Below are 27,656 nucleotides of genomic sequence, written 5' to 3' on the forward strand. Positions count from 1 at the left end.
ATAAATGAATGAATGGACGATTTATTTCCCACATGTGAGAATGATAAAAAAAAAGAACAAAAGAAAACTAAAAAAAAAAAAATAATAATAATAATTGAAATAAAAAACAATTTAAAAAAACAACAGCAACAACTAAAAGAACCCCTAATACGATTGAAACAATATTGACATGTTTGTAAAAGTGTGGGAAGAAGCATCAGCTTATTTAATCCTACCCTTCTACATGGTATTTAAGAACTTACATTAGTAAAAGGCAGAATACTTTAATGGAAATACAATACAATTACTGAACTGTGTGAAAGGGTAAAATTTACTAATATGGAAGAATGTTTGGACTAATTAGTACAGTGTTGAAACTCTACTCCAGGATTATTGCCTGTGAATAATAAAAGCAGCTTGTTGCTGTCTTCATCTGTCCACACCCAGTAACACCGGGCTGATTAGGATGTTGTTAATGTCCCACTGGTTGGACAAGCTCCACTTAAGGCTTTAGGCTATAAGAAAGAATAGGACAGCAGGGTTTCTCTCTACATGAAAATGGTTGTGTGTGTGTGTGCATGTGCGTGTGTGTATTTGCAGATACTTGGATTCACATTTCTTGGGCAGCGTGTGCATCAGGCCTTGATTAGTGCACATGTCAGTGGCACTAAGAGTATTGTAATGGATGAGGCAGGCATGGATGTCCCCTGTGAGCCTTGTTGTGTATAAAAGAAGCTTGTTCCCAGACTTAGGCAGTCACTTTTACATTTGGGTGTGCATGTTATCCAGCATCTTGCTCTGAAAGAGGAATGTTCATCCTTTTAGTTCTTTGTCGGAAAGATTTTTTTTAAATGAATTTTTCTTCTCGGATGGGTTTGAAGTATGACAGAGGTTGTTACTTCTCAATAGAGTAGTTAGGGTAAGGGGAAAGTTCAAAACAGCATACTGGATCTGATAAATTCTCCTGTGAAACTTTACGTTATGGATGGTTAGTTTTTTTTTTTTGTTTTTTTTTTAAACAAAATACGAACTGCGCTGAGTGGATTGAAGACAAAATCTTTGAAACAAAAGAAGAAAAGAACATAACACACATGACTCCTTCACTGTGCTTTCTCCTTTTCTCTCTAGGTCCACAGCTGTCTCAGAGCTGTGACTTGTCTCTGCACTGCTGCACCAACAGGGGGGCTCTGTCCGGCGCCAAGGCCCCCCAAGTCAGTGGGGTCAGAGTTCAGCTGGAGATGCATGCACTTTGGCAGCAGTTTGACCAGCTGGGCACGGAGATGATTGTTACTAAAGCTGGAAGGTAACAGTACCACTGTTTCCCTTATCTTACACCACTCATCTGTTCGTTTCTGAGTCAAATCAAGTTTGTGTTTTACATTTTCCTCACATTGCAGGAGGATGTTCCCCACATTCCAGGTGCAAATATCAGGGATGGATCCTGCAGCTGAATACGTCCTCCTCATGGACTTTATCCCTGTTGATAATAAAAGATACAGGTCAGACATACTGTACATGGAGCCATGTATGTAGTGTCTAAAGATATTCATGTAAAATCTGTCATAGTACGTACTCTTTTTGTAGGTCTGAGCTGGTTGGTTTCACAGTGGTACAGTCTTTAGTGTTAGAGCTATACAGACAGAAGGTTCCAGGTGCAAATCCAGGCTGCAGTCTTTCTGTTTTCATCTTGCATGTTCTCCCTGTGCATGTGTGGATGGCTGTGAACCAGTAACCCTTAGCTTCATCATCTACTTCTGCTTCAAACGTCTGAAACACACTGTGTGTATGTGTCAGATACGCTTTCCACAGCTCATCCTGGTTGGTGGCAGGGAGAGCAGATGTTGTTGCCCCGAGCAGGATGCATTTTCATCCAGACTCACCTGCCTCTGGAGCCCAGTGGATGAAGCAGACTGTATCCTTTGACACTCTCAAGCTCACTAACAACCTGCTCGATGACAACGGACACGTAAGTCGGTGACTCCTGCATGTTTTCATCTTCCAGAGCAGAGAGACCTCAGAACATGCATTGCTTTGGTTCCCCGCTCTTTTAAAAACTTTGAGTGATGCTGTCTTATATTTCCTCCTTGCCAGATGATACTGAACTCAATGCACCGCTACCAGCCACGCTTCCATGTAGTGTATGTAGATCCAGCTCCCAACAGCCACTTAAACGCACACAGGAACTTCTGCTCCTTTTCCTTCCTGGAGACCCGCTTTATGGCTGTCACTGCCTACCAGAACCACAGAGTATGACACTAACATGACTAAACTTTACCCTGGTTTACAGCCACACTTTCTTTCTCTTCACTTTCTAACCAGCCTTCTTTTGTCTTTTTTTTTTTTTTTTTTTTTTTGGTAAGATCACTCAGCTGAAAATTGCCAGCAACCCATTTGCCAAAGGCTTCAGGACTACAGACCCTCAGGACCGGTGAGTGTTTATCAGTTATACATGGATGGTAGCAGCAAAGCAAAGATGTTCTGTTACTGTAACAGAAGCTCATGTGAGAGATCTTTGAAAAACAGATTGAGTTCAATACTGATGCCTCTCTGTGACTAGAAAACAAACAAACAAAACCATCAACAGTGAGATCCATCGCTTTCATTTTGTAATTTTTATTACCACAAAAGGCCTAAGGGGCAGGTGTCAGACTAGATAATTGATAGCACACTCAAGAGAAAGCTTTGATATATCAACCACAAATATTTACATTGAGTAATATGACTGACTGCTAAAAGAAAGCTGGATGAGAATTTTCACCGAGAAGAGGTGTCTGAAAGATCTTTAGCCTTAGAGTCTCTATGTATGTAAAGTTTACTTTTACACTCACTTCCTAATCTTTATCAACAAGTATCTTAACCTTCTACTCCTCACATCCTCAGCTTAGAGGAATTACTTTGTTGGTTATTTTGTTTTGCATTGTTGTGGCTGCTTTTTATTCTATAGTGTAATTCAATAAAACACCAACAACACATTTATTTGTGACTAAAAAGAGAAATACCTCACCTACAGGACCTTAGGCTGTTGAAGCAGCATGTTGAAAATAATAAAAGGGCATCAACAGTACACCCTGGGGCTGTAGCACACACAGTCATGCAGGTGAGAGTCAAGATTTCTGTATTCATATTTTAGTTTCAGGAAAAGAGGCTACTGAAAATTATTTTTAAAAAAGAAGAAGAAGAAGAAAAATTTTTTTTGTTTGAAAATAAATAAATAAATAAATAGATAAGAGTCAAATAGATAAATAATCAATAAATAAGAGTCACATAGATAAATAAATAAATAAATAAATGAATAAATAGTCAAATAAATAAATAAATAAATAAATAAATAAATAAATAAATAAACAAATAAATAAACAAATAAATAAATAAAAATGCTGACCTCACAGCATGCTGACTTTAGTGTCCAAGTTTTGAGGAAGAAAACTCAGAATTCTCACCTAAATCTCAAATTCAGAGATTCATGTCCAAAATATGACCATTTTCCCCATAATCCTCTGAGTGAAGTCAGAATATGACTTTCAGATCACAACTTGAAACAAATTTTCAGATTTCTTTTTGTTCTTACTTGCCTAAACCCCCATTTTTTTTTTTTTTTTACAGTTTCCCTTATCCTATGAAAGGTGGCCTGACAGTATATCAGAGTTTGAATATTTTTTTTAAATCCTTGATACCCACCGTCTGTGATTCAATTTGTGGTAAAAAAAAATAAAAATAAAAATAATTAAAAAAAATAATAAAACCATAAATTGATTATTTGAAAGGAGAACAAAAAGCACATAATTAACCTAAAAAAATACTTCTCTGCATGAAAATCAGATCTTTTGACCTTTGTCATAAACTGTACACAACAGTGGTATGAGTGGGTGTGATAAGGTAAAAAGACCAGGTAACATGACCAATAAGGCAGTTTATTTCAGTGTTTTCTTCCGAGGTGCATCTGAGGGGCCTTGCTGTTTCAATTTTTGCCACCAGAAGGGCATAAAAAGGATACCTGTTCACATTTCATCAGCTGTTGAGGCTCCTAAAAAGTCTATTTTTTGTGAGCTTTCCATTCAAATGGCATCCAGGGGGCATTTTATAATGATTTATCAACCACCGGGGAACCTTTGTACTGGGGGTGTTTGGTTTTTGACTAATGTGAGCAAAGTTACTGTGGATGTCAAATAATTTCAACACACTTCTCATTTGTTTCTCTTTTTACACTTGTACTTACACACCAGTATGTGTACTTTCGCCTCCCCCTGTCTGTCACCCAGTTAGACCTGATTAAGAAACACATCTTTACCTGGAAAAATCAGTTATATCATGACAGGATCACAGTGCATCTTTATCAGTCAGTGTTATCAGCTGGTACACAGTGATAAGGCAGCAAAGTAAATGATAGCTAATCACTGACCTTTGTATGTAGAGATGGTTCACATGAGGCAGGTTGTTATCTGTGAATGATAAAACAGTGAGGGGTCTCAACTGCACTGATTTATGAGAGTTTGCATTTTTGTGTACAGGCATTACTCTGTACATGTGACCATGTATAGAATGGGTGTGATGGTCATGGTGTGTGTGTGTGTGTGTGTGTGTGTGTGTGTGTGTGTGTGTGTGTGTGTGTGTGTGTGTGTGTGTGTGTGTGTGTGTGTGTGTATGTGTGTGTGTGTGTGTGTCAGTAGGGTGAGTAATTCTGGACTCCTGGCAGTGTGGTGCCCACCAGAGGGCAGAGCTGAGCCCCTCAGTGCCAAACATGGAGAGCAGAGAAGAAAGGAGTCAGACACACTCAGAAACAGTGAGTATTCTGTTTCACTCTTTATAATATATCAAAACCTTCTACATAATCCAAATCAACAATATCTACCCAGGGATTTTTTGGGGGCCATTTGATGATCTCATGCTTCATTTATTATTTTTTCCCTGTGCATATTTTTATCTGATACTTTGGAGACATTTGCAGACCAGATGCTCCAAACATTCAGATTGGTAAAATGGGAGATGAAATAAAACGTATAGTTTAGAACAACTTTTGCCATTTTGAACTTTAATTATCCTTTCCATGTGTGTTCACCAGCATCTCCAGGACCCCAGGCCTCAGCTGTGTTGTTAGAGGAGCAGTGTGGACTGTTTAATCACTATAAGGACTCTGTTGGACTCTCTATAGAAAGGAGAGATGGGGAGAGTGCATTAGCACCCGCATCTTTTCTCCCTGTTTCCTCCTTCTGGGACTGTCCAGGATCATCTCAGGAGAGAAACAGTCCATTATAGACAAAGAAAGTAGAACTGTTTTCACTGCTTGCTCCCTCATTTTGTGTGTAACTGTATTGTATGCTGTATAATAAATGTAAATAGTTCATGTCTCTTTCACAAAATTATTACTGTGGAGATTGTGCATTATTTATCATCATCATTTTTTTAGTTTAAAGTTGTATCACTGAGAGAAATTTAAAAAAAATTGAAAAGTTCCTGTAAACATTACTGGCAGTATACATCTATGTATAATTATAACTTAAAATGTTAATATCGAGATATTTCCTGTGTGAAAAAGTATAAAACTCCAATGTATATTCATCTGGTTTGTGACAAATTAAACGTTTTGAATTGTCTTGGTCAGATTGTTCAAACATATTAAAGTAAAGTTACGTTAATTAAATGTAATCAGTAGAATAGGCTATCTCCTGTTGTCTACAAGGGAGTAGCAATGCCTGTATGGTCTCGTGATCTGGAAGGACCACTGAACTTCATTACCCAAAATGCTGCTTACTTTAGGGGTAATCATAAGGAAGTAGTTTTGGTCATGACACTGTGGCTTTTTTGCCTTCAAAGTAAAATACATAATTTAAAAAAGCACAAAGGTAGATGCATTTATTGACATCACATGATTATCTTTTTGGTTTAGTTCTGAATCACAAGACTAACATTTTTTTTCCGAATATAAGTTTACATGCAGCATACTCTTCTGCAGTAGCTGGCATTATATCATAGGTTACATGTGTACTTTTTAACCTACATGATATTATTCATTCATTCATTCATTCATTCATTCATTCATTTTATCAATATGTCCCTTGAAAGGCGATTTGGTTTAGACATAAAAACATAGAAAACATAAATGATAATATGAGCAGTATAGACATTGGTGCACAGTTAGTTCCAGTATAGGAAAGTAAATAAACAAGGTGGACTTATCAAACCAAGCCGTGCTCCTGATATTATTATACAATGAAATACAACAGGACACAACAATACACAATGGGATATGCTTCATGATAGAATATGACTGAATGTGATAAAATATAGTACTATGGTACTATCAAAGCAAGACAATACAACATCAGACTATACAAGATACAATATGAGACTGAATGATGTGATATGAAATGGTATGGAATGAAACAAACTGATACAATATGCTACATGATGAGATGATATGTCAGAATATGATAGGTATAGCAAGATAAAAGATATAATAAAATAAGAAGTAGTAGGTTTTGGTGTATGAAATAATACTAAACTGTGGAACAGGATTTGATACGGTACAATACAATATACGGTACAATACAATAAAGAACTATTTGAGAGTACCAAATGATAATATGTTGAATTATAATGATGAAAATTTAAATGGTGACATGCAGTGGTAATAATGATAATTATACTACAATATAGAAATTCTGCCATAAAAGACAAATTGCGAGACAAACAGTTATATATCAAAATCCTACTGAGTAAAAAGTACAAATGTGACATGAACAGTTAAAATCTTTACTACGTCATACCAAGTATTCTCAATTCAAGTACTATGAATTTTTGGGTAAATTATGAAAGACTTCAAATACTCAGCCTGTTTGATCAGTTATTGGTTTCTTGTATGGCTCTCTTATTTTGAAAATACTCAAAGGAAGTCAGGTCGTTTCGTCCTCTAGCCTGACGGTGGTGCTGCTCTCTCGCTCGCTTGCAGCTCTGAAGGATGCAGCGGGGTGGATGGAGGAGGAGGAGGAGGAGGTGAAAGACTGGAAGGCGGAGAACAGGATGAACGGGTCTGGAGAGGGGAAGGATGCGGATTACGGTAGCCCGTCGTCCAGCCTGCCAACCAACGATGGATTTGGTCGTTGGAAACAAGGATTTGAGGAGGAAACGACCCAGGCCTGCGGTTTGTTGATTTACTGAGCTCAGAGCCGGAGCCTGTAGTTCACCCGTCGCCTCAAATTTTCTGACACCGAGGGTTGCCTGGGTTAACTGTCAGGGTGATTCAATATCCAGTGTAGCCTACTATGTACGTACATGTTGCGTTTTTGTAGTGGTGTCTTTTGTCGTCATTTTACATGTAGGAAACCGGAGAAAATCAGTGACCCTGCCCACCTTCATGTTAGTGGTTCAACTGCCATCATGGTTTTAGCCGTCATTTTATCATCATCGCCACCTGATCTGTTCCTCTCCGCCGCTGAAGACAGGATGTCAGACTGAATAAAGCTCCACAACTTACTCATTAAAATACAACTTTATCGTGTTTCAACATGGAGGCATCGACGTTACAGCCTTTCTGGCTGACGGGTCTGTTCATATGGACGATGTTGTGTCTGCTCAGTAACGGTCACTCCGCACCGGACGCCTCAGGCCTGCTCCAAGCCATCCGTGTGCCACTGCGGCAAGTCAAACCGCCTCTGTCACCTGCCGCTGCCGCAGCCGCCGTGAGCCAGGAGCGCGGCAACACGGGAAAACACGCTGTGCGCAAGCGGAGAGGAGCGGCAGCGGGCGGTATGAGCTTCGTGGACATGATTGACAATCTGCGTGGAAAGTCGGGTCAGGGATACTATGTGGAGATGGCCGTGGGCTCACCTCCACAGAAGGTAAGGGCTTGTCAAGCCTGCTGATTGTACTTTAAATTAAGTCCTGCACGTTTTGTTCTTTCAGTATCCTCGATAATACAGTCATATTAATTGAATTTACTACATATTTAAAAAACAACTATTCTTCAAAGTTTCCTCCCAAGCGCCATTGATTGTTTCCACATCTCTTAACAAGATTGCAATTTTCATCATTTGTCTAATCACTGTAGCAAACATGTCAGGTAAACTGAACTTGTTGTGTGACCGGTTTTAGTAATGCTTTACATAAAAAAACAAAACAAAAAAACAAAAAAACACCAAATTTCAACAATATTTCCATTTAGGTTTTTCCACTTCTAACATTTTGAGCAAAAAGTATGATTAAAAATATTTTTTCTACCACACAGACAAGCACTGAATCTTAGAGGTGACATTATAAACTTATAACACACCTTTATGACACGTGTAGTTCAGTTTCTCAACTATAAATATCCTTTTCATCCACAAATAATTAATCAGCTAAATGAAATACATCGTCAATACTCTTGCTGACCCTGCAATGACAGATGGCCTGTGTGCGTGTGTGTACGTGCAAGTTTGTGAAAGTGAGCGAAAGCACTGAATGGGATGGATAATGGAACCATTAATTCTGCAGAGTGAGGAGTGCCAGCTGGGTGCAGCTGCGGTGTACAGGCTGGCACACAGAGGGCGACGGATAGAGGGAGGGAGAGAAAGTGATGAGGTGGTTAAAGAGGGGATGAAGGAGCAGGCCAAGGTGACAGAAAGAGTGAAACAGAAAAATGACTGAATGGGAGGGAAGATAAGAGAAAAAGCCTGGGTGAAAAGAGCTTGAAAGAAAAGGAGAGAAGGAAGAAGAAAACTTGAAAGGATCCTAAAAAGACAAGGAAGAGATGGAGGGGCATGGATGGAGGGACTGCTGCTCCAAAGAACACTATTGTGATATTCACACTAAGTATCCTCCAACACGTGGCTGGAGTATTATACCTGCCAGCTATTACTCATCCTGCTGGAGTGTCCACAGGCTTGGCCAAGGTGTTGTAGGAAGTGTTTTGATTTGACACATTATGATATCAGACATATTGCGATAAATTTCCATCAGAAACTCCTGCCTTCAGATAATAAAATGAGAAAGATTTCTTTGTGCCTTTAAACATATTGTAAGACAAATAATACCAATATCTCACTGAACTGACTATTGCACCTTCTGTTTGTCTTTTGAACTGTTCTTGGTCCTAATAATTTGCAGGGATTCACAAAAGTCTTGTTTCTTTTGAAATTATCTTTGAGATGAATTCATTAAATCATTAAACTAGCATAAATGCAATAAAGGTGCACCAACACAACTTTTTAAGTCTCAATACAAACAATGATAGAGCTTTGGTATCAGCCGATACGGCTCCTGATCTGTTGCAATACCAGTATTAATTTAACATTCTCTTTTACTTATGTTTTGGAAATGTCAGTTTTTTTTTAACTTTGTGAACCAAAAAATATATATATATTTAAATTGACTGTTTTATTGTTTTAAAGGAATATTATGTTTGTATTTTAGCCCCTACTAGCAAAAATGCGCGGATGATGTTAATGAACTAGACAACCAGAGAAGAGCATAGAATTAAGTTGACTAGATCTATCCGACAGATGCCCCCCTTTGTTTCCAATATCCATTCTTACTTTTTGGGTTTGTATTGGACAGATACTCGATAAAAGGATTGGATTGGTTCATTTCTAGCTGAGTGTCCTGTAATCTATGGAGCCCTTGCTGCTGAGCAAGTTTTGTTGAACATGACAACGCATTTTTCCTTACACAGTATGCTCTCTGCAAGTAGTTTTCAAACTGAAATTTTGGGAATCCAAACATACTGATTGACAGAATAAAGGTCCCTCAAGGATATATTGCAATGACACCAGCAGATTTCTAATTTTTGCAACAAACCGGGATTAAGCAACCCTGAGATGAAGCAAGTATTGTGACTTCCTGTCTGTACTTTAAAACAGAATGTCTATCATTGATTTAGTGATTACATCGTAGTAATGGGTTTCTTAACCCTTGGAATTTGGGTGTGCAATTTTTTTTTTTTTTTTTTTATCATAGGACAGTTTATACTACCTCTACTGTGTGATTCAGTGCAATATTTCTTCTTTTATTTTATATGACAGATTTTTCTAATATCTTACAGTGCAATACACTTTGTAAATATTTTGTCAATAGTCAAAGGTCACTTTTAAATGACAGTGTTAATAATTTCTCTTGCATAGCCCTTGTATTCATTGTTATTTTTATATCATTTATTCTGGCACTAAAGTATTTCATATTTTATACACTTATTTATGGACAATATCACTGTGTGTTGTTATAATCCTGGAAGCCATTGCAACAAAATTTCATTCCAAGTGCACTGCTGTGTTATTTGCGTAATGACAATAAAAGGAAGTTGTAGTCTAAGTAGTCTAAGTCTTAAAGACATGCACTGATGCCAATTTCCTTAATTTTTGGGGGTCGGTGATCAGGGATCGTCGATCGGCCCGTCCTTACATATGAAACTGATCCTCCGGGAAGCCTTTGTTCCTTTTTGCTCTAAGACCTAAAACTCAGGACACTTTATTGGTTGTTTGAATTAAAACATTAAGATTTCATTGTATCACAGGTATTGTTCAATGATTTTCAATAAAATAAGATTGGAACATTGAAGGTATATGCTGTCAGTTATAAAAGATAAAAATCCAAATCGGTATCGGCAGGTCAGGCTTTTTAAAGATCGGCGATCGGCCAGAAAATTGTGATTAGTGCATCCCAAAGTTTCTAATGCTTATCATTTTACCTTGCTTGTCCAGAGTCTGTGACTCTCTTATTTATTACCACGACCCCTTAGGAGAACCATTACCTTCAGTGGCGTGGCGTGGAGATTTTTTTTGAGGAAGCCAAGTGAGACAAAAGCCTCTTATCTGTATTTTTTTAGGGAGTGGGGTACATAAAAGGCTATGTTGCAGTTTGTATATCGCTATTTCATGTAACCCAGAGTGCGCTCGTTTTACTTACTTTGAACACCGACACACACCCTTTCACTCTCCCACTCTCACTCACTCATTCACACACATACATTGTCCTCTTGACTTAGCTTAAACATCTTATTAATTCATTCAACCGCCCACTTAAACACACAACCGGCCGCTTCATGCACACTGCTAATGTGCTAACATCCCTGATTTCATTCAGTGGCTCGATGATGACGATACTGTGATTTGATTGGTTTGAGGCCAAAGACGGGGTGGCTTCCCTTGGCACAGTCTTGGTCAATCACAGATGAGCAGTGTCATGACCACGGCCTCATCTGATTGGTTAATCATTCTTGTTTTTTTTCACCAAGGGACGCCAACTCTGCTTGGCTTCCTTGCGGACAACAGCGTGCAGTATCGTATTTTCCCCACGCATTTGCCTCAGAACATTTACGAGGGCGCTGTTTTACACATTGTAAAATGCTCAATAACTAGAGGAGAAGAATAAGGAAGAGATGACAGTGACAAAACACAGAAGAAGTATCGAAACTGTTAAAAAGGAATATTTTCATTAAATCACAGCTACAGTCTAAAAAAAGAGAGGAAGCATGGCTTCCCTTGGCCTCCGGGAGAAAACGCCACTGATTACCTTAGCAGCACACTTAAGAAGCATTTACAGAACATTAGTGCACAAAAAAAGTTAATTTAAGAACATGTGTGTATCTAAACCACAAGAAGACACTACGTCTAGGTAATATAATACACTTAAAATGAAATAGGGCTGCTGTAAAAGATTACTTTAGTAATTGAGTAGTATATTAAGAAATGTTGCATACATGTTATTGCCATTATTGATTTATAAATGCAGATGTCTTTGTTGCAGTAGTATGAATCTCATATTTCTGGGTTTTCAAATACATTCTTAGAGTTTCTTTGATTGGCTGATGCGTGTTTGCTGATTACTACCTATAATGAAAGTATTAACGTTATTGAGCATCTGAGGCCACTCAGGATGAATTAGTGCCATGCACAGAGCGAAATGCATAATAATGTGATATTCACACTAAGTATCCTCCAACACGTGAATAAATGGGTTTCATTAACTCCAAATGTGAAGCAGATGACCCGAGGTCACTCAGAATAACTTTCAGATATGTTGCCTTCTGTTGTGGTAACTACACGCTGATTTCTCCTCCAAAGCAGAGGGGGAAGGGCAAATATAAGAGCTGGAGCGGATGGGCGCTCTGCCAGGGACGACAGGAAGAGTGTGAGGGAGCGTAGGAGACAGAGGGAGCACGAGACAGCAGGGACACACGTAAGGTCTCAGTGTGTCAGGATGCAGCCTTTGGTGTTTGTGCATGAAAAAGACATCCAACCTGTGCAGTCAGCACATCTCTGTGTACAGAGCGTCTTAACGGGCACAAGAGGAGTTTGTAGAGAGGGTGAACGCAGACATGTTTGTGAGGAACAGATGGATGCACGAATGCGCTATCAAACAGTGAGGTGGACAGAGTCAGTATTTATTCTGGGCTTTCAGGCCCAGCCCTTGAGACAGTACCACTCCGGGTATTTTAAGAGCCAATCCATTATTGAACAGCTTGCTGTGGCTCCATGGCTGCCTGTCTGTTCATCTGTTTGGGTGTTTTGTGTGCCATACTGTCCATCTATATTATCCACTCAGGCATTCACCCCATTTTTCATGAAGCAGTATATTTCATTTTGTGCTTATACTTGATCATAAGAGAAGAATCTTGAAATCTAATGTGCATCAGCAGTGCATCAGTAACAATTATAGACTCTGCGATTTACAACATAGGGCAGGAGTATCATTGAGACGTTCAATGTGATGCAGGTATGTGAGGTTTTGTGTGTCTCCATTCACACTTTTAGGAACTGTTTTGACTGATGACACAGAATGTGATCCTCACATTGATGCACATAAGGGTTGTGAAAGGGAGAGAGAGAAAGCCAGAGAAAGAAGAATGAGCAACCTGAGAAGAGTAAAGTGCTGGAGTGGAGACAGAGAGGGGATGGAGAAGGGCGTTTGGGGCAACAGGAAACAGCACAGGACACTACAAGGAAAGAGAAATGGATACTGGATGGACTGAAATGTGAAATATAAATCGGTGAGGTGAAGCTGACAACCATGTAAAAAATATACTTGTAATGCAATCCATGTATAAATGTAAGGATATTAATAGAAAAACCCCAAACAAAACACAGAAACTGATTCAGGAAAGAGCTTTGAGACGGAGTTATTAAGTAAACTGTACTGAGATTTGCAATAACTAGTGTCACAATAAACCTTAACTTCCCTTTTTCAAACATACAGAACAGAGGTTTGAAAAATGTGATAAACAAAGACATTTTAACCCTTAAAATTGATATTTTTTGATAATATAAAAGAATCATATTTTAGGTAAGTCGGAAGTACAATACATCTTCCACACCTCCACTGTGGCAGATGGCGCTAAAGAGGTACTCTGCTGTGTGTTGACCATAAACTGTGTAATAGATATAAACTCAAAATATATTCAAAATATTTTATTCCTAATCTTGATGATGTTAGTTTTGATGCCATAAACATCAATGTTTTCTCTCTATTCATGGGTCAGTTAGTTTAAAATCATTTTAAATGTAATTTTTACAGTGTAGTAGACTGATAAAATAATAATCATCGTCCTGTTTTGTGTAAAATATTTTTTTTTATGAGTAAGATTGGTTACATCAAGTGACATTTATTAGTTTCACCAACTGACTGGTTTTTAACCAATAATTCTCTTGCCACATTAGTTTAAAGGGGACATATCATGCTGATGCCTGATATAATACGTACATATAATATAATACATTTAAAAACAAGACCTTACACCCCCTGAATTTTCAAAAAATGAGATATTGTATTTTTTCTGATATCCTAGAACGAGATTTGATGCCTCTGACAATAGTTCATTGCCATGTGGCCGCGAGATTTCGACCGCCGTGACGAGTCGAGGATCCTTTCTTTTTATTGGAGTAATCTGATGAAGCAGCTCCTCTGTGATGTCAGTTAGTCACACAACCGCCACCGAGGGATACACCCACCAAGAGCCGACTGACTGAGTGCTGGATGCAGGGACTCTGGCTCGGCTTTACATGGTGAATTATCAGTTAAAACACTGTAGTTTTAGCAGACGTTGTAATACTTGTGAGACTGTGATATTTGCATGCTTGTTCTGACATGCAATGTGAACCTGGACCACAATAATGCTGCGGTAATAACATAGTGACGAACTGACGGTAGAGGCGATCTTTAGACTACACTTTCAGCGTGATGGATAAAACGGACAGAGAAAAGTGAAGGAGCAGGATGGAGCCCTGTTATAGAAATAGTTTATTGGTGAAGTCTGCCTATATTTCCACGTATAAACTATTCATGTTACAGTACCGGTTTGACTCACCACACTGAAGCGTCCTGAGATGATCTGTGTTGAGGTGGATTTTCTTCCTCCTGAGCTGCAGAACTGTCCGGGTCTGACTCGGGGTCCAATACAAAAGGACGTATCCTACACTCTGCCATTTTATTAGTGCTATCAAAGCCTTACGGTGAAGTTTTAGCAAACAGCAAACTCGCTCGGTCTGCTCCATTCAATGTGGCAATTTTGTAAAGGCTGCCATGCTGCAAAAACCGCCCCCTGGCTCTACCCCCTCTGCCCCTCTGATAGAACTGACCAATCAGAGCACAAAGGGCTGTGACGTTGCGAGGTTACTGGAGGTCATTCTCGAAACGGAGTGTTTCAACGAGATCTTCAGAATGGCCTAAACTGAGGATATTGAGAACGCTATTGTAGGGAAATGAAGGAACTAAATGACTTGTGCTGAGGGCAGAAATGCTTTACAGGCATCCTAGTCTGGCATAATGAAAAGGAGAAACAAGCATGATATGTCCCCTTTAATGTTGCAATAATTTAAGTGACAAACTTGACACACTTAATGTTTTTAAGTTAAGTGTTTGTGTGAAACACTGTATCTGACTTTTATTATTTCAAACACAATAAAAAAGAAAAGATGTTTTCAATCAAATAGTTAACTAGGTAGAATATCACAGTGTATCACAATATTGTGATATATTGGGTAATATTATTGTATCATGATCCTAGTATCATGAAGCGTATTGTATCATGAGGTTCTAGCTGGCTAATTCTCCCCTCTAATACAGATTGTTGTTGTTTTCTCTTCTTTGTTGCATTAGCTGAATATCCTGGTGGATACAGGAAGCAGTAACTTTGCTGTTGGAGCAGCTGCACATCCTTTCCTGCGGAGATACTACCATCGCTCACTGTGAGTACCTTTTAGCTCTTCTTGATTTTTACTTCTATAGCCACGGTTACATGAGGAGTTTTTTGTCTTTCCGAATGGAATATTTCTGAATGACTTTTCCGAAAACAACAGTATACATGGAAAGGAATATTCCAATCTCTGGTCTACATGCGCCGCTATAATCAAATGGAATAGTCAATGGGGCACGCGCAAACAAATGTAAACAGATGTAAACAAATTGAGGAATGTCTCTAGTTGCGTCTTACGTCATATCTGAGTATGCACTGAAAAAACGCACCATGACAATTTTCCATTTGAGTGGATACATGATACCTCAATCAGTTTGGGGAAAGAAATATTCCACCCCTGTGAAACCAATTAAATGTCCATTTGGATTGGCACTTTTCTTTCTGAATGAGGTGTATACAGAGGTTAAATTATTTCCGTTTGAGCAAATAAACAGCAAGTGGATTATTTAGGTCCATGTATACGTGGCTTATGATGCGCAAATTTGCAAGTGCACACAGCAACACACCATAAGAAACATATCAGCTGTCCACTTATTTATTATGTGTAAATCTCAAACATTTTCATCTGAATTACAAAAGCTTAAAACTGTCAGATTCTGAAATGTCTTTTTCCACATTCTTTGAACAGATACATGTAGGTGTAAAAAAAGGAAAGAATCCCTGCTGTGTCCCTCAAAGTAAAGGTTGAGTTTGATAGTCTGGAGTCAGACTGCCTGTATTTTCATATTTCTTTGAGTTTTTCACTGGGATATGAATCTGAAGAGTGTGAGTCAGTGCTTCTCTATCATCTCTTTCTCTTGTGAAGCTCTTGGCTTTCTCTTTTGGCTTTGTCTGTGTATGTTGCAAGCCACATTCTGTAATAACTCATGATGAAAATGCTGCCCAGAACACATCTGGCCAATATTGCATCACAGCACAGCACACAGTTTTTGTGCCATGAGATGATAGGGGTGATGTTCTTGAAGGAACTCAGTGTAGCAGGGGTGTATCTGGTAATTCCCGTTGGTCATGTGTTCACACAGAGTTTTCTGTATGCTAAAGAGGCTTGGTATTATTTGCCTTGTAAGCAGAGATGTCAGCCAAGGCTTGTCATTGAGATATTTGACTGCAGCCTGAAAGACTTTTATTAATATAGCCTCTTCTCATAAATAGAGTCTACTGTGATGTCTGTTGAAAAAGGTTTATAATCCATTCATAAGTTTCATGGATTCAGTTTGATGGGTATCCAATGCTATTATTCATATTGAATATTTTTCCTTTTAGCGGTATGCGTGTCTGTTATAGGTTTGATACCTTCTTTGCCCACCCTTTGATCATCCATCCATTATTTTTATCATGTTTAAGGTTCCAGCTGTCAATGTATGAGAGGGCGATGATGCAACATGCAGAACAGAGTTGCCAACTAAGCGGCTCTGTCACTATATTCAATGACTTTTCAGACCCCTTTTTTTTTTTTGACTAGCGACAAATGTAGTGACTTTTTTGGAGTTAAGACACTGATGTGAAAACGTGCCTCTTAACGAGCAGCGCATGCTGGGCCCCCCCCCCTCCCTCATGCAGCAGTCCCTTTGAGCTGCAGCAGAAGACGTCTGCTTGAAAATAAATCAAGCTTATGCTTGTCTCTTCTGGTCATTTTTGCTGGTCCCAAGTCTGGAGAAAGGAGGAGGATTGTCATTTTGACATAAAAAACACACACAAAAAAAAAACAGGAAAAATTAGAGGAAATTTCGTTTATCTTTATAAACACATTTAAGGTTTACTCATACTAACCTGTCACTTGTTTGCAACTGTTTTTTGCACTGGCAATTATTACCATTATTCTTTTATGTAAGAAAACTACTCAAATGGAAAAATACTAAAACTGAAAAATAAGACTCAAGAATTGTACAAAACTGTTTTTTTTTTTTTAAGTATTGTCCAGGTTTTGAATTTTTTTGATTGATGCCCAGCTTTTGTAAATATGCCATAAACATGCATCTCATTTGCTTTCATCTCTGCCCTTGTTTTTCCTTCCTGTTTGATTTCACTCTTTAGTTTCACCTCCGTTCTGCCTCTGTCACCTTCGTTTATTTTTCCTGTTTGTTTTTTTTCTTCACTTCTTTGTTTAGTGCAATCAGAATCCAATTTTTCAAACTCAAAGGAAAACAGAGAGCAACAACTGAAACTAAATTAGACAGAGAACAAGAACTACTTCATAAAACAGGGGACACCACAGACTCTTCAGACATGGAAAAACACACATAAAGTTAGATATGGATTATGAAGGACTGATCCGAGTGCAGAGATCAATCAAAGAAGCATGACAATATTTAACAGAAAGTTGTTCTGAACTGGTTAAATAAAGTGAAGATTTTTTTTAAAGAATAAATCTTTTTTGCATCAGTTTAATCATTTTGTAATTTTTGACTGGTAACCACTGTCTCTGTTATATTTAAGACCCACACCTTTCATTCTGTATTTCCTACCCTTGTAATTGTTTCTCTGTCTCTGTAAACCCATCCACAGCTCCAGTTCATACCGTGACGAGGGTAGGAGCGTGTACGTTCCCTACACTCAGGGCCGCTGGGAGGGGGAACTGGGCACCGACCTGGTCTCTGTGCCACATGGGCCGAATGCCACACTGCGGGCTAACATCGCTGCAATCACCCAGTCTGATCGCTTCTTCATCAATGGTTCAAACTGGGAAGGCATTCTGGGTCTGGCTTATGCTGATATAGCTCGGGTAAGAGCTTTTTGGAACAGTGTGCCTTAAGTTCTTAGATTTCCCAACAAATGATTCCAGTGAGGGAATTGGTAGATAAAAAATTAAAAGTGAGAGTAAGGAGAAGAGGAGGGGGCTTGTACTCTAGCAGCAACTGTTGAAGACAGTTTGAAATACGTTATTGTAAAAAAAAGAAAGTTTGACATTAAAGTTTCTGCCATAGCATAGAGTCATAGATAAAAAAACAATGTGTCGTTCACTGGAAAAAAAATATTCTGAATTTTTTTTAACATTTGTTTTCATGTATGTTTTGAAGTGCATTGTCACAGCCCCATTTGAGCTCTCAGTTTAAATGGTGTGATCTGCCTCTTTCATAAATGATGGGAATAATATCACTGGAAAGTATAGAATAGAATAGAATAGAATAGAATAGAATAGAATAGAATAGAATAGAATAGAAATTACATTATTTATCCCCAAGGGGAAATTCAGCAGCAATACAAGAAAACAAAAGTCAGAGTATATTGTGCAAAAAGTTCCATAAGAAAATAGATGATGACAGCTTGTCCATCATTCTCCGGTTCAGCCAGCCTCCACCTCAACAGGGTCCAGGACTGAGCTTCTTCAGCAGTCTGTTCAGTCTCTTTCTCCTAGATCCTGTCTGCTCACAGCAGGTGAAGTTCTTCCAATTTGGCATTGGTGTCCAGTGGTAGCTCCTTTGGCCACATCCATGCTGGCAGGATGCTAGTCTGCCCTCTGGTATTCCTTCTCTTGCTGGGTTAGCATGGCTAGCATCTCCATCTTATTGGAGATAGATCTTACGTTCCCAATAATAACGGATAAAAGGACAGGTAGATGTCGCCTCCTAGCTTACGCCTGAGAACCAGCACAACGTCCTCACTTCCTTCTCCTCACCTTGTGGGGAAACATCAGGCCTTGCACCAGTTAGCATTGACATGCTCCAGGCTGCTAACAGCTGATCTCATATTTAAACAATACAGCCATGGTTACATGTAGGATCTCCAGACAAACACAGGAGCAGAAACAGCAGAAATATCACTAAAGACAAAACCAGTTTGGTGTCCAAGACCAACAAATGAACCACACAAAGTAATGACCCTCTCAAAATGCAAAGATGGTGAAAAGAGATTAAAAAACTACAAGAAATGGACAAGGAAGAAAGAGCAGCCACTTTGTTGGCACCTATCAACAAAAAAATAAATGAATAAAATAAAAAGTTGATCAGCAAAAAGAGACAGGATGAAATGTGATGAGTTTTCTGGAAATTTAAGTCTTAAAGTTAGAAACAGCAGCTTGGTTCTGTCATTCAGAAGTAATGTGATCTGACTCAGAGTGCATCCCCCGATCTTTCTCTCTGACTCTGTGTATCTGTGTCCCTCTACAGCCTGACGAGACATTGGAGCCTTTCTTTGACTCTTTGGTCCGTCAGACTCCTGTCCCCAACTTATTCTCCCTCCAGTTGTGTGGAGCTGGCTTCACCCAAAACTACTCCCTGGGCAGTGCGACCGTTGGCGGCAGCATGGTGAGACACATCAAAACACAGACCCAGAAACAAATATGCAAGTATTTTGAAATTGTAACGGGCTTCATTTATTCCTGTGCTGTTAGATCGACCCATCGCTGTATGTAGGAGAGCTTTGGTACACTCCTATCCGCAGGGAGTGGTACTATGAGGTCATCATTGTTCGTATTGAGGTGAATGGACAAGACCTCAACATGGACTGTAAGGAGGTAAGATGTGACAGAGTAGAGATGGCTGCAACCTTTGAGAAGAATAAGAGAATTGAACAAAAAGCTGTGTTAACTTTAAAGAGGGTAATGATTATTAATGTCTTTTTCAGTACAACTATGATAAGAGCATCGTGGACAGCGGCACCACCAACCTGCGGCTGCCGAGAAAAGTCTTCCAGGCAGCAGTCAAGGCCATTGAGGCAGCTTCTTCGGTCAGTCAGACACCCTCACATCCTCAGTACTATGCCTTTCTCTATGTTTCTTTTGTTTTTTCCTTCTTATTACTTAAAAATGAACAAATACATAATTTGAGGAAGGCACCACTCCTTATCCTCTCACAAACCTCTGCTGTGTCAGTTGGTTTTCCTTATTCTCTTTAAGCTGTTTCCCCTGACAGCCAAGTCACCACAGTGTAGTGAAACCTGCTAGCCAGCGGCGGCCCAATTGCAGGCCATTTGACTGAGACATGAACAAAGCCTTGTAGACAATATCAATTAACCAAGACAGTCATGTAATGTGGAAAAAAAAGAAGACATTGCAACAGGTACACACTATGTCACACTCAATGGATCTTACTGGCTACGGAGCGACCTTTCGTCGACCCAGTTGTTCAAATCAGACGTCAACACTGCAAAAAACTGAGTTCTTATCAAGTGTTTTTGTGTTATTTTTAGTAAAAATGTCTCTTCTTTGAGCCACATTCACCTGACCAGTCCAGAGAAATGTCTTGTTTCAAGTTGATTAATGACAAAATGAGCTCTGAATTGCTTGTTAAAAGTAAAAAAAAAAATCTGCCAATAGAACAGGAGAAAAGTTACTTGTATTAAGACATTATTCTAGTTTCAAGCAAATTTTTGTGCAGTTTTTTTCTTGTTCCATTGGCAGATTTTTTTTTACTTGTTTCAAGCAATTCCGACCTCTTTTCTTAAGATAACTTAAAACAATACAGCTCTCTGGTCAAGGTGGGCGATAAAAGAAATGTTGGTATCGATCCGATGCCAAGTAAAAACAGGGTTAGTATTGCCAATACTGATACTGAAACCGATATTTAACAAACTGCTGACCTCAAGGTGGTTTTGTGATTTTTTTTTCTTTGGATTATGTTGTTGAAACCTTGGACAGATTTTGGTGAAGTTTAAATGAGACTACAAAAAATACTTTAGCGTCATGATTAACATTTAGGTTCAGAACAATTGAATGGTAACAAAACAAATTTTCCACAAAACACTGTTTTGTGTGGGATTCTTTCTTAAGAAAATGAAGCGCCAAAAATGATCACTTTAGGGTAAAATTAAAACAATTTTTTTTTTTAGGTACAGAGTTGAAGACTACGGTATAAAAACAGACACAGATACAGCTAGGTCGCCACGTTAATAAAACTGCAAGCAGAAGAAAAAAATAAACTAAAGTATTAATCTTTTTACACTGGGATCATTCGATATGGATACCAACGTTGGTATCGGTGTTATCGATATTTGGATCGATACACCCACTTCTACTTTCTGGACTGACAAGTTGAATGTGGCTCATATCAAGTATAACAAGACAATTTTTAATTGAAATAAGACAAAAACACTCAATTAGAAGTTTGGCTTTTGCGGTGAATTGATAGGGTAGAGGCTGTGCTGCAATGCTGACACGGTAGTATTGTGATTTGAAACATCTTGCAGAATCTACTAGGCTCTGTGTTCAAAATCTAGGTTAAAATGGCCCCAGTGTGGGCCACTGCTGGCTAACAGGTTAAGTGACTTTGAACACGGCATGGTTTTTGGTACCAGTTGAGTTGGTCTGAGTATTGTTTGAGTCCACATTCAGGTGGTAGGGTCAGAATTTAGTTTGAACAATGTGAAAGCATGGATCCATCCTGCCTTGTATCAACGGTTCAGCCTGCTGCTGCTGCTGGTGTAATGGTGTGGAGGGTGTTATCTTGGCTCACTTTGGACCCCTTAGTACCAACTGAGCATGGTTTAAAGTCCACAGCCTACCTGAGTATTGTTGCTGACCATGTCCATCCCTTTATGAGCACAGTGTACCCATCTTCTGATGGTTACTTCCAGCAGGATAACGCTCCGTGACAATGAGTTCACTGGAGTAGTCGCCGGAATTATTCCTCTTCACTTACTTGATTATTTCCAGTCTCCTTGTGTAAATGTTCTTTGAAATGAGTTGTTCTGAGAAAAGGAAGTGATCGCTTTTTATGATCTTGTTTTTCAGACAGAGCAGTTCCCCTCTGGGTTCTGGCTTGGGGAGCAGCTTGTTTGTTGGCAGGCTGGCACAACACCCTGGCACATCTTCCCCGTCATATCACTCTATCTGATGAGTGAAAACCACAACCAGTCCTTCAGAATCTCCATCCTACCACAGGTAATTTTCTGATTTAGATGTTTTTTTGCTTCCATTAGATTGAACTTCCATTCAGGTGGTGGATCAGCTTGATGATAACATTTTCAAATGGGTCCATAGAAAGTGACATTACCTTAACCAGATATTCTGTTGATCAGTAGCTCATATTTTTCACTTTGTCTGGACTCTTTTGATTTTTACTAAAGAGTGTTTTCAAGAAGTTGGGCAACACAGAGGTCAAGGTGATTTCTTTGACTGCCTGAAATCCTGAATAAATGCAGAGCTTTCATTTCCTGTGCCCCCTCACAGGAAGTAGGGTCATAATTTCCAGTCGCTCTATCTTTCAGTGGCACTCTTTCAGATCGTTCTCAATACAGATGAAGGCTCTGGCAAGGACCCACGAGGAAAGAAATAATGACTACATTTCAAAGCAAATAACCTTTGAATATATTTTCTAAAGCCTTTCTATAAAGCTTTGAAAAGTCTGTAAACGGTTTTAATTCAGAGTCACACAGAAAGGCCTTGATGCTTTAAGAATGAATACCATTTGAAAAGAGGTTCAGTGGTGTAAACCTGTGGGAGGCTAGTGCCCTTGGCACTGATGGCAGAATTAAATGCTTGAGATAAAATTTAAGACTCTTTTCACTCGGTTCTTCCTGCATTTTTAATTCATCAATAAATGGAGCTCTAAATCACAGTGCTCAGAAAAAAACACTTATCCTAAGCTTGAACATAAATGAAAAAATAAAGCTGGAATAACTGATAAAAACTAAAAGCTGACTTTGTTTTTCCTTCTTTCTGTACAAGAATGTTCTGGCTTTTGTTTAATTTTTTAGATTTTGTTCATGTTTTCTCTGGCTTATTTTCTTATGTTATATAAAAAAACACATGTTGAAAAATGTCAATGATGAGCCTCACTTGGGTTAAAAGTGGATAGTAAACAGGGACTGTATCATGTACTGAACGGTGCGCTTCACTGACTATACAGACATGTAGCAGTGTCCTCTGGTGGACAAATAATGCAATTACTTTCTGAAGAACACCTTTAGATCATTGCTCACCATTTTCCTCTGGTATCAGCTAGCATCAACGACCACATTACAACAGGCATACTGTGCTTTAACATTTACTTTACCAACTTCAACCATGAATTATTTTCATTTAACATGTAATAAAAGTAATCTTCACTAAGGTTATGCAGTATATAAGCTGAGAATAAGGTTGATTCACTATCTTAATGCATGCCATCAGTTATAAACAGTGTAATATTGTCTCAATCTCTTCCAAGGGTTGAAAAAATTGCTCCCCCTGCTAGGGGTGGGCGCTATAGCCTCAAAATTATATCACCATATTTTAAGGAAATTTGTGATAACAATATTTATGACAATATGGGAAAAAATGAACAACCTATCATTAGTGGTTTCTGCTTCTGAATAACAGCTTTTTTTATTGCACACACAGTATGGAAGCCACTTTTCCAATCGTTTACTACTACACAAGCTTGAAATGTAAACATAGTGATTAAGTCAGATCCAGAGGAAATCTGACATTTTGGAGAAGAAAAAGTTAATTTAGCAGGTAATAAAAATTCATAATTCTACGACACAACACATTCTTTCTCTAAGGACACCAACAGATAGGAGAAGGCATGGAGTAAAGGCGCTAAAGTTTAGGGAGGACCAGATGAGCTTAACATACTAATTCATTACCATGCAATGGTATGGATGTCATGGGGTGGGATGTTCGGCTCGACCACACATCCGTCGTAGAGGCAAAAAAAAAAAACCACTTGACTGTAACGTAGCTTTCAGGTCCTCCTCACGTGTCTTCGTAGCCTTGTTCTATTCAGCCGTGTGTTTCAGCTTTAGGTGGAGGAACATGTTTGTGGTGTTTCCACCCTTCACAGTAATAGTTCTCCTGCACATTTTTCATTTAATGTGTTTTGCTGCATGTCTGATCTTTGGTCAGCCACACCACCTCCACATCACTGAGGTAGCTCCTCTTTTAGGCACTAAACCCTCATGTGAGGACGAAGTTGATGCTGCTATGCTACTTTTGCTCTTGGCCATTGTTGTTTTTTACACAACAGGGGGCGCCATACATCAATGGGACTCTGCACTGTAAATATCGCAAAATGACAAATTTATATCATCAAAAAAATGATGCCGGTATTTTCGTAGATGGTATGATATAGCACACCCCTACCCCCTGCTGCGTTGTTGGATCACTAAGAGATGCTGGGAAACGTCTCTCATTAAAGTGGTTGTTGTGTCTTGTGTCACTGTTTCTCCTCTGCTTTGCTTATCCACTGCACACAACTCAGCAGATACCGTACTTGTCAACAGAACTGTGACATGACATTAAACACTGCTTTTATGATCAAACAACTAGTAAAAATAAGTTATAACATGAACAATTAAATAAACAGATAATTATTTGAGTATTAATCAGCATGAAGAGCTGTGATGTTTGAGGAACATTTATCAGACGTGTACTTTAATTTGCAAGTTTGACCCAGATGTCAACATGGAGGAGGTGAGATTCTTGACCATTTTTTGTCTTCAGCCTGTATGAGTAGTTTTAAATGTTTTGGCCTTACTTTTGTGGGATTGTCATATTGTCAATCTTTTTATGCCACGTTAAGGTTAAGAAGAATCCTTTTCTTCACAGCCGACATAGACCCCTCAGATATAAAAGAATTTGGCAATTTAAGAAAGCTTTTTAAGCAACATTTTGTGAAATGCAGCCCCTGAATTGGAACACAGTTTATGTTTGGTCAAATCTGACTTCTGTTTAAAGACAGTGGTGTTGTCCCCTTTTGTGCACCAGTGGGAACTCATGTTGAAAGTGCCTGTGCCCCATCTCCACAAAACCAAAAGGCTACAGTCTCTTCTGCCTTTGAATGCAACTCTGAAAACTCATTGTGGGTCTTCGCATACAAACACTGACACCAAAACAAACATAGCAGGCTGCTCTTTATAAACATGCTTAGTTATGTAAGTAGCTGCTCTGGTTGTGTAAGCTGAAAAAAAAAACAGCTCAGCTTCACACATACCTTGACAGGTTTCTCCTCTGATTATAAAATATGAATGCACTTCAAATTAAAGCTGTCAAAGACATTTTAAAATATCCATCAAAAAATTCTCTCAGTTTATAACTAATAAAGATTTTTAAGAAAATACATCAAAGAATAGATTTCTATGTCTATGAGAAAGTCTGTAACATAAAAGAAGAAGCCATTCATGAGTCACCTTCTAAATTTTCCATCTCTCTTTTTTTTTCCTGATTTTTCGTTTCTGCAGCAATACCTGCGGCCCGTAGAAGATGTGGCATCTGCCCAAGAAGACTGCTATAAGTTTGCTGTGTCCCAATCCAGCACTGGTACAGTGATGGGGGCGGTCATCATGGAGGGCTTTTATGTGGTTTTCGACCGGGAAAAGAAACGTATTGGCTTTGCTGTTAGCACATGTCATGGTGAGAAGAAAGGGTTAAGGAGGAAAATCTTTTGTGGTTTTTGCCAATGAAAAGACAAAAAAAGGGTTAAATTGAGATATATACTTCAAGAAAACAATGTATGTTCTCCTCTTTGTGTGACTCATACACTGACAATGCTCCTCTCTAATCTGCAGTTCATGATGAGTTCCGCACAGCCTCAGTTGAAGGCCCGTTCCATGGTGTTGACCTGGAGGACTGCGGCTACAACATCCCTCAGACAGACGAGTCCACCCTGATGACCATCGCCTACATCATGGCGGGAATCTGCGCTCTCTTTATGCTGCCGCTTTGTCTCATGGTGTGCCAGTGGCGCTTCGCCCGCTGCCTCCACCCGAATGGGGACTTTGCTGACGACATATCACTCCTTAAGTGAAGGAATGAAAAGGGGATTTGAGACTTTTATTATAAACACAGGACGAAGGAGAAGGATCGTGGTAAAGAGAATGCTTATTGTTATAATGTTGGTGCTGTTTAAACAGAGCTTTGCAAACTTTTTTCAGGAGTTTATACACACAGTGTGTTTACACGGTGAACTGTGCTGCCCTGAAATTAAAGAGCACTTAACGTAAACTTCAGCCATTACTAACAAGAGAGATGAACTTGAGAAAGTTGATGTCGCAAGCGTCGGCTAAGCCTGTTCAAGCTATTGTTGCAGATTAGTGTTGTGAGAGAGAGGAAGGTGGGATAAGAAAGAAAGAAAGAAAGAAAGAAAGAAAGAAAGAAAGGAAAACTGCTCTTCTTTTAAATAGTGTAAAAAAAGACCACAGAGATGAACTGGCTTTGAAGGTTTCAGAGGTTTATCTCCTAACGTTGCTGTGCTCCATGCAAAATAAATAAAAATTGAGAGACTAAAAAGAAAGCAGCTAGTTTGAAATGTGGCTGGTTGGAGAAATTCTCAACCTGGATATCACTCAGAGATGGGATTCTATGATATAGTCTGGCATGGTCTGCTATGGTATGATTTGACCTTACGAGTGTGTGATTATGTGTGTTACTGTTTGTGGCTTATATGAATGAATGTTGAAACGTGTGAGCATGCCTGTATGTGTGCACAGCTGTTCTGTAAGTGAAGAGTATACCGAAAGATTTAATGGAAATGACACTTCTGAGAATGAATATCACCTATTAAATAGTTTTGCAAATGCCAGCAATGCAATTTAAACATAAAGAGGCAAAGTTGATAAAAAAAATGAAACTGTTACAGCATTTACTGCATAAAATCAGTTTTGCTTCGTGTTTAACTGAAACTACTGAACACAGTCAATATCAGATGTCACTTTCTTCTCTTGTATTGATAGCCTGAATATAACTATTGTACACACTTTGTGCGTTCCAGACCCTTGGTTGTTCCAGGAACACACACAGACAGACACACACACACTCACATACAGACACAAAGACACTTTTTGCTGTTTTACCTCTGCATCATCTGATAACTTGCACATGTAACACATTACATATAAACAAACCCAGACCTGATAGGGCTTCTTCGCAAACAGCCTAACTCACCACATTCTTAATGGGGACCATATATGCTTGGACAAGGAAACCAGCCCAAAGTATGTTATACACTCAAGAACGCTATGTATGTCTATAAAGGACTGTTTGTAATGTCCTTCAGCAAGTTGTAAATAGATAAACTTAAAACTGTATATTTATCTGTCAGGCGCTGGCAGCACTGTTGAACCAATAAAGTACTTATTGTAACTGTAACCTGATGTGATTTTCTTTTCTTCTTTTTTAAAATAACTTCCCCAGGTTCCCTATGAATTGATTTAATGTTGGGAAACAGCTTTAAGGAAGTAAAAAAAAACAAACAAGTATCAAACAGACTGTATTATACCATCTTTTTAAATTTCTTCCCTTTGTCCCATCAGAAGTGGTTATTTGCTGTTTGATGAAACCAGGGTTTTCTGCAAAATAATGCATAATTAAGCTAGTTGATAAATATTGATCAAGGTATGAATAGGCTAGCTATGTAACAGTTGTAATAATATCTTATTTTGTGACTTGAACCTCACTTTAAATAAAAATCAAGTACAGGAAAAGAAGATGAACAAAATTAGATCAACAAGTGTTGACAGCCCTAGCTTTAATTAGCAGCAGTAGATGATCAGATCCTTGGCACACTTGTTTGCTGTAAAACATTTATTTTTACTGTCTTAGCAGCTGATATTTGATAGATTTTATCATTTATTCTTTAACATTTTATTTTTATTATTTTTT

The 27,656-nt window shown here is 38.7% G+C and overlaps 2 protein-coding genes across 2 annotated transcripts; both read left to right on the top strand.

Moving 5' to 3' along the window:
* The first annotated feature begins 960 nt into the window (after positions 1-960).
* Positions 961-7,134, top strand: LOC141797805 (T-box transcription factor TBX1-like). Its single transcript, XM_074679490.1, has 9 exons — positions 961-967; positions 1,108-1,282; positions 1,377-1,478; positions 1,774-1,945; positions 2,071-2,226; positions 2,340-2,407; positions 4,647-4,759; positions 5,039-5,194; positions 6,926-7,134. The coding sequence occupies exons 1-9, from the start codon at positions 961-963 to the stop codon at positions 7,132-7,134; spliced, it is 1,158 nt and encodes a 385-aa protein (XP_074535591.1).
* bace1 (beta-secretase 1) lies at positions 6,924-26,158 on the top strand. Its single transcript, XM_074680040.1, has 9 exons — positions 6,924-7,814; positions 15,043-15,131; positions 17,645-17,861; positions 19,246-19,383; positions 19,470-19,592; positions 19,703-19,804; positions 21,807-21,956; positions 25,238-25,409; positions 25,565-26,158. The coding sequence occupies exons 1-9, from the start codon at positions 7,482-7,484 to the stop codon at positions 25,801-25,803; spliced, it is 1,563 nt and encodes a 520-aa protein (XP_074536141.1). The 5' UTR covers positions 6,924-7,481; the 3' UTR covers positions 25,804-26,158.
* Positions 26,159-27,656: the final 1,498 nt, after the last annotated feature.

This window comes from Halichoeres trimaculatus, unplaced genomic scaffold (genome assembly GCF_033239565.1).
Source record: "Halichoeres trimaculatus isolate MK-OKI-2021-1 unplaced genomic scaffold, fHalTri1.1 fHalTri1_scaffold_9, whole genome shotgun sequence".
In the NCBI taxonomy this organism is placed as follows: Eukaryota; Metazoa; Chordata; class Actinopteri; order Labriformes; family Labridae; genus Halichoeres; species Halichoeres trimaculatus.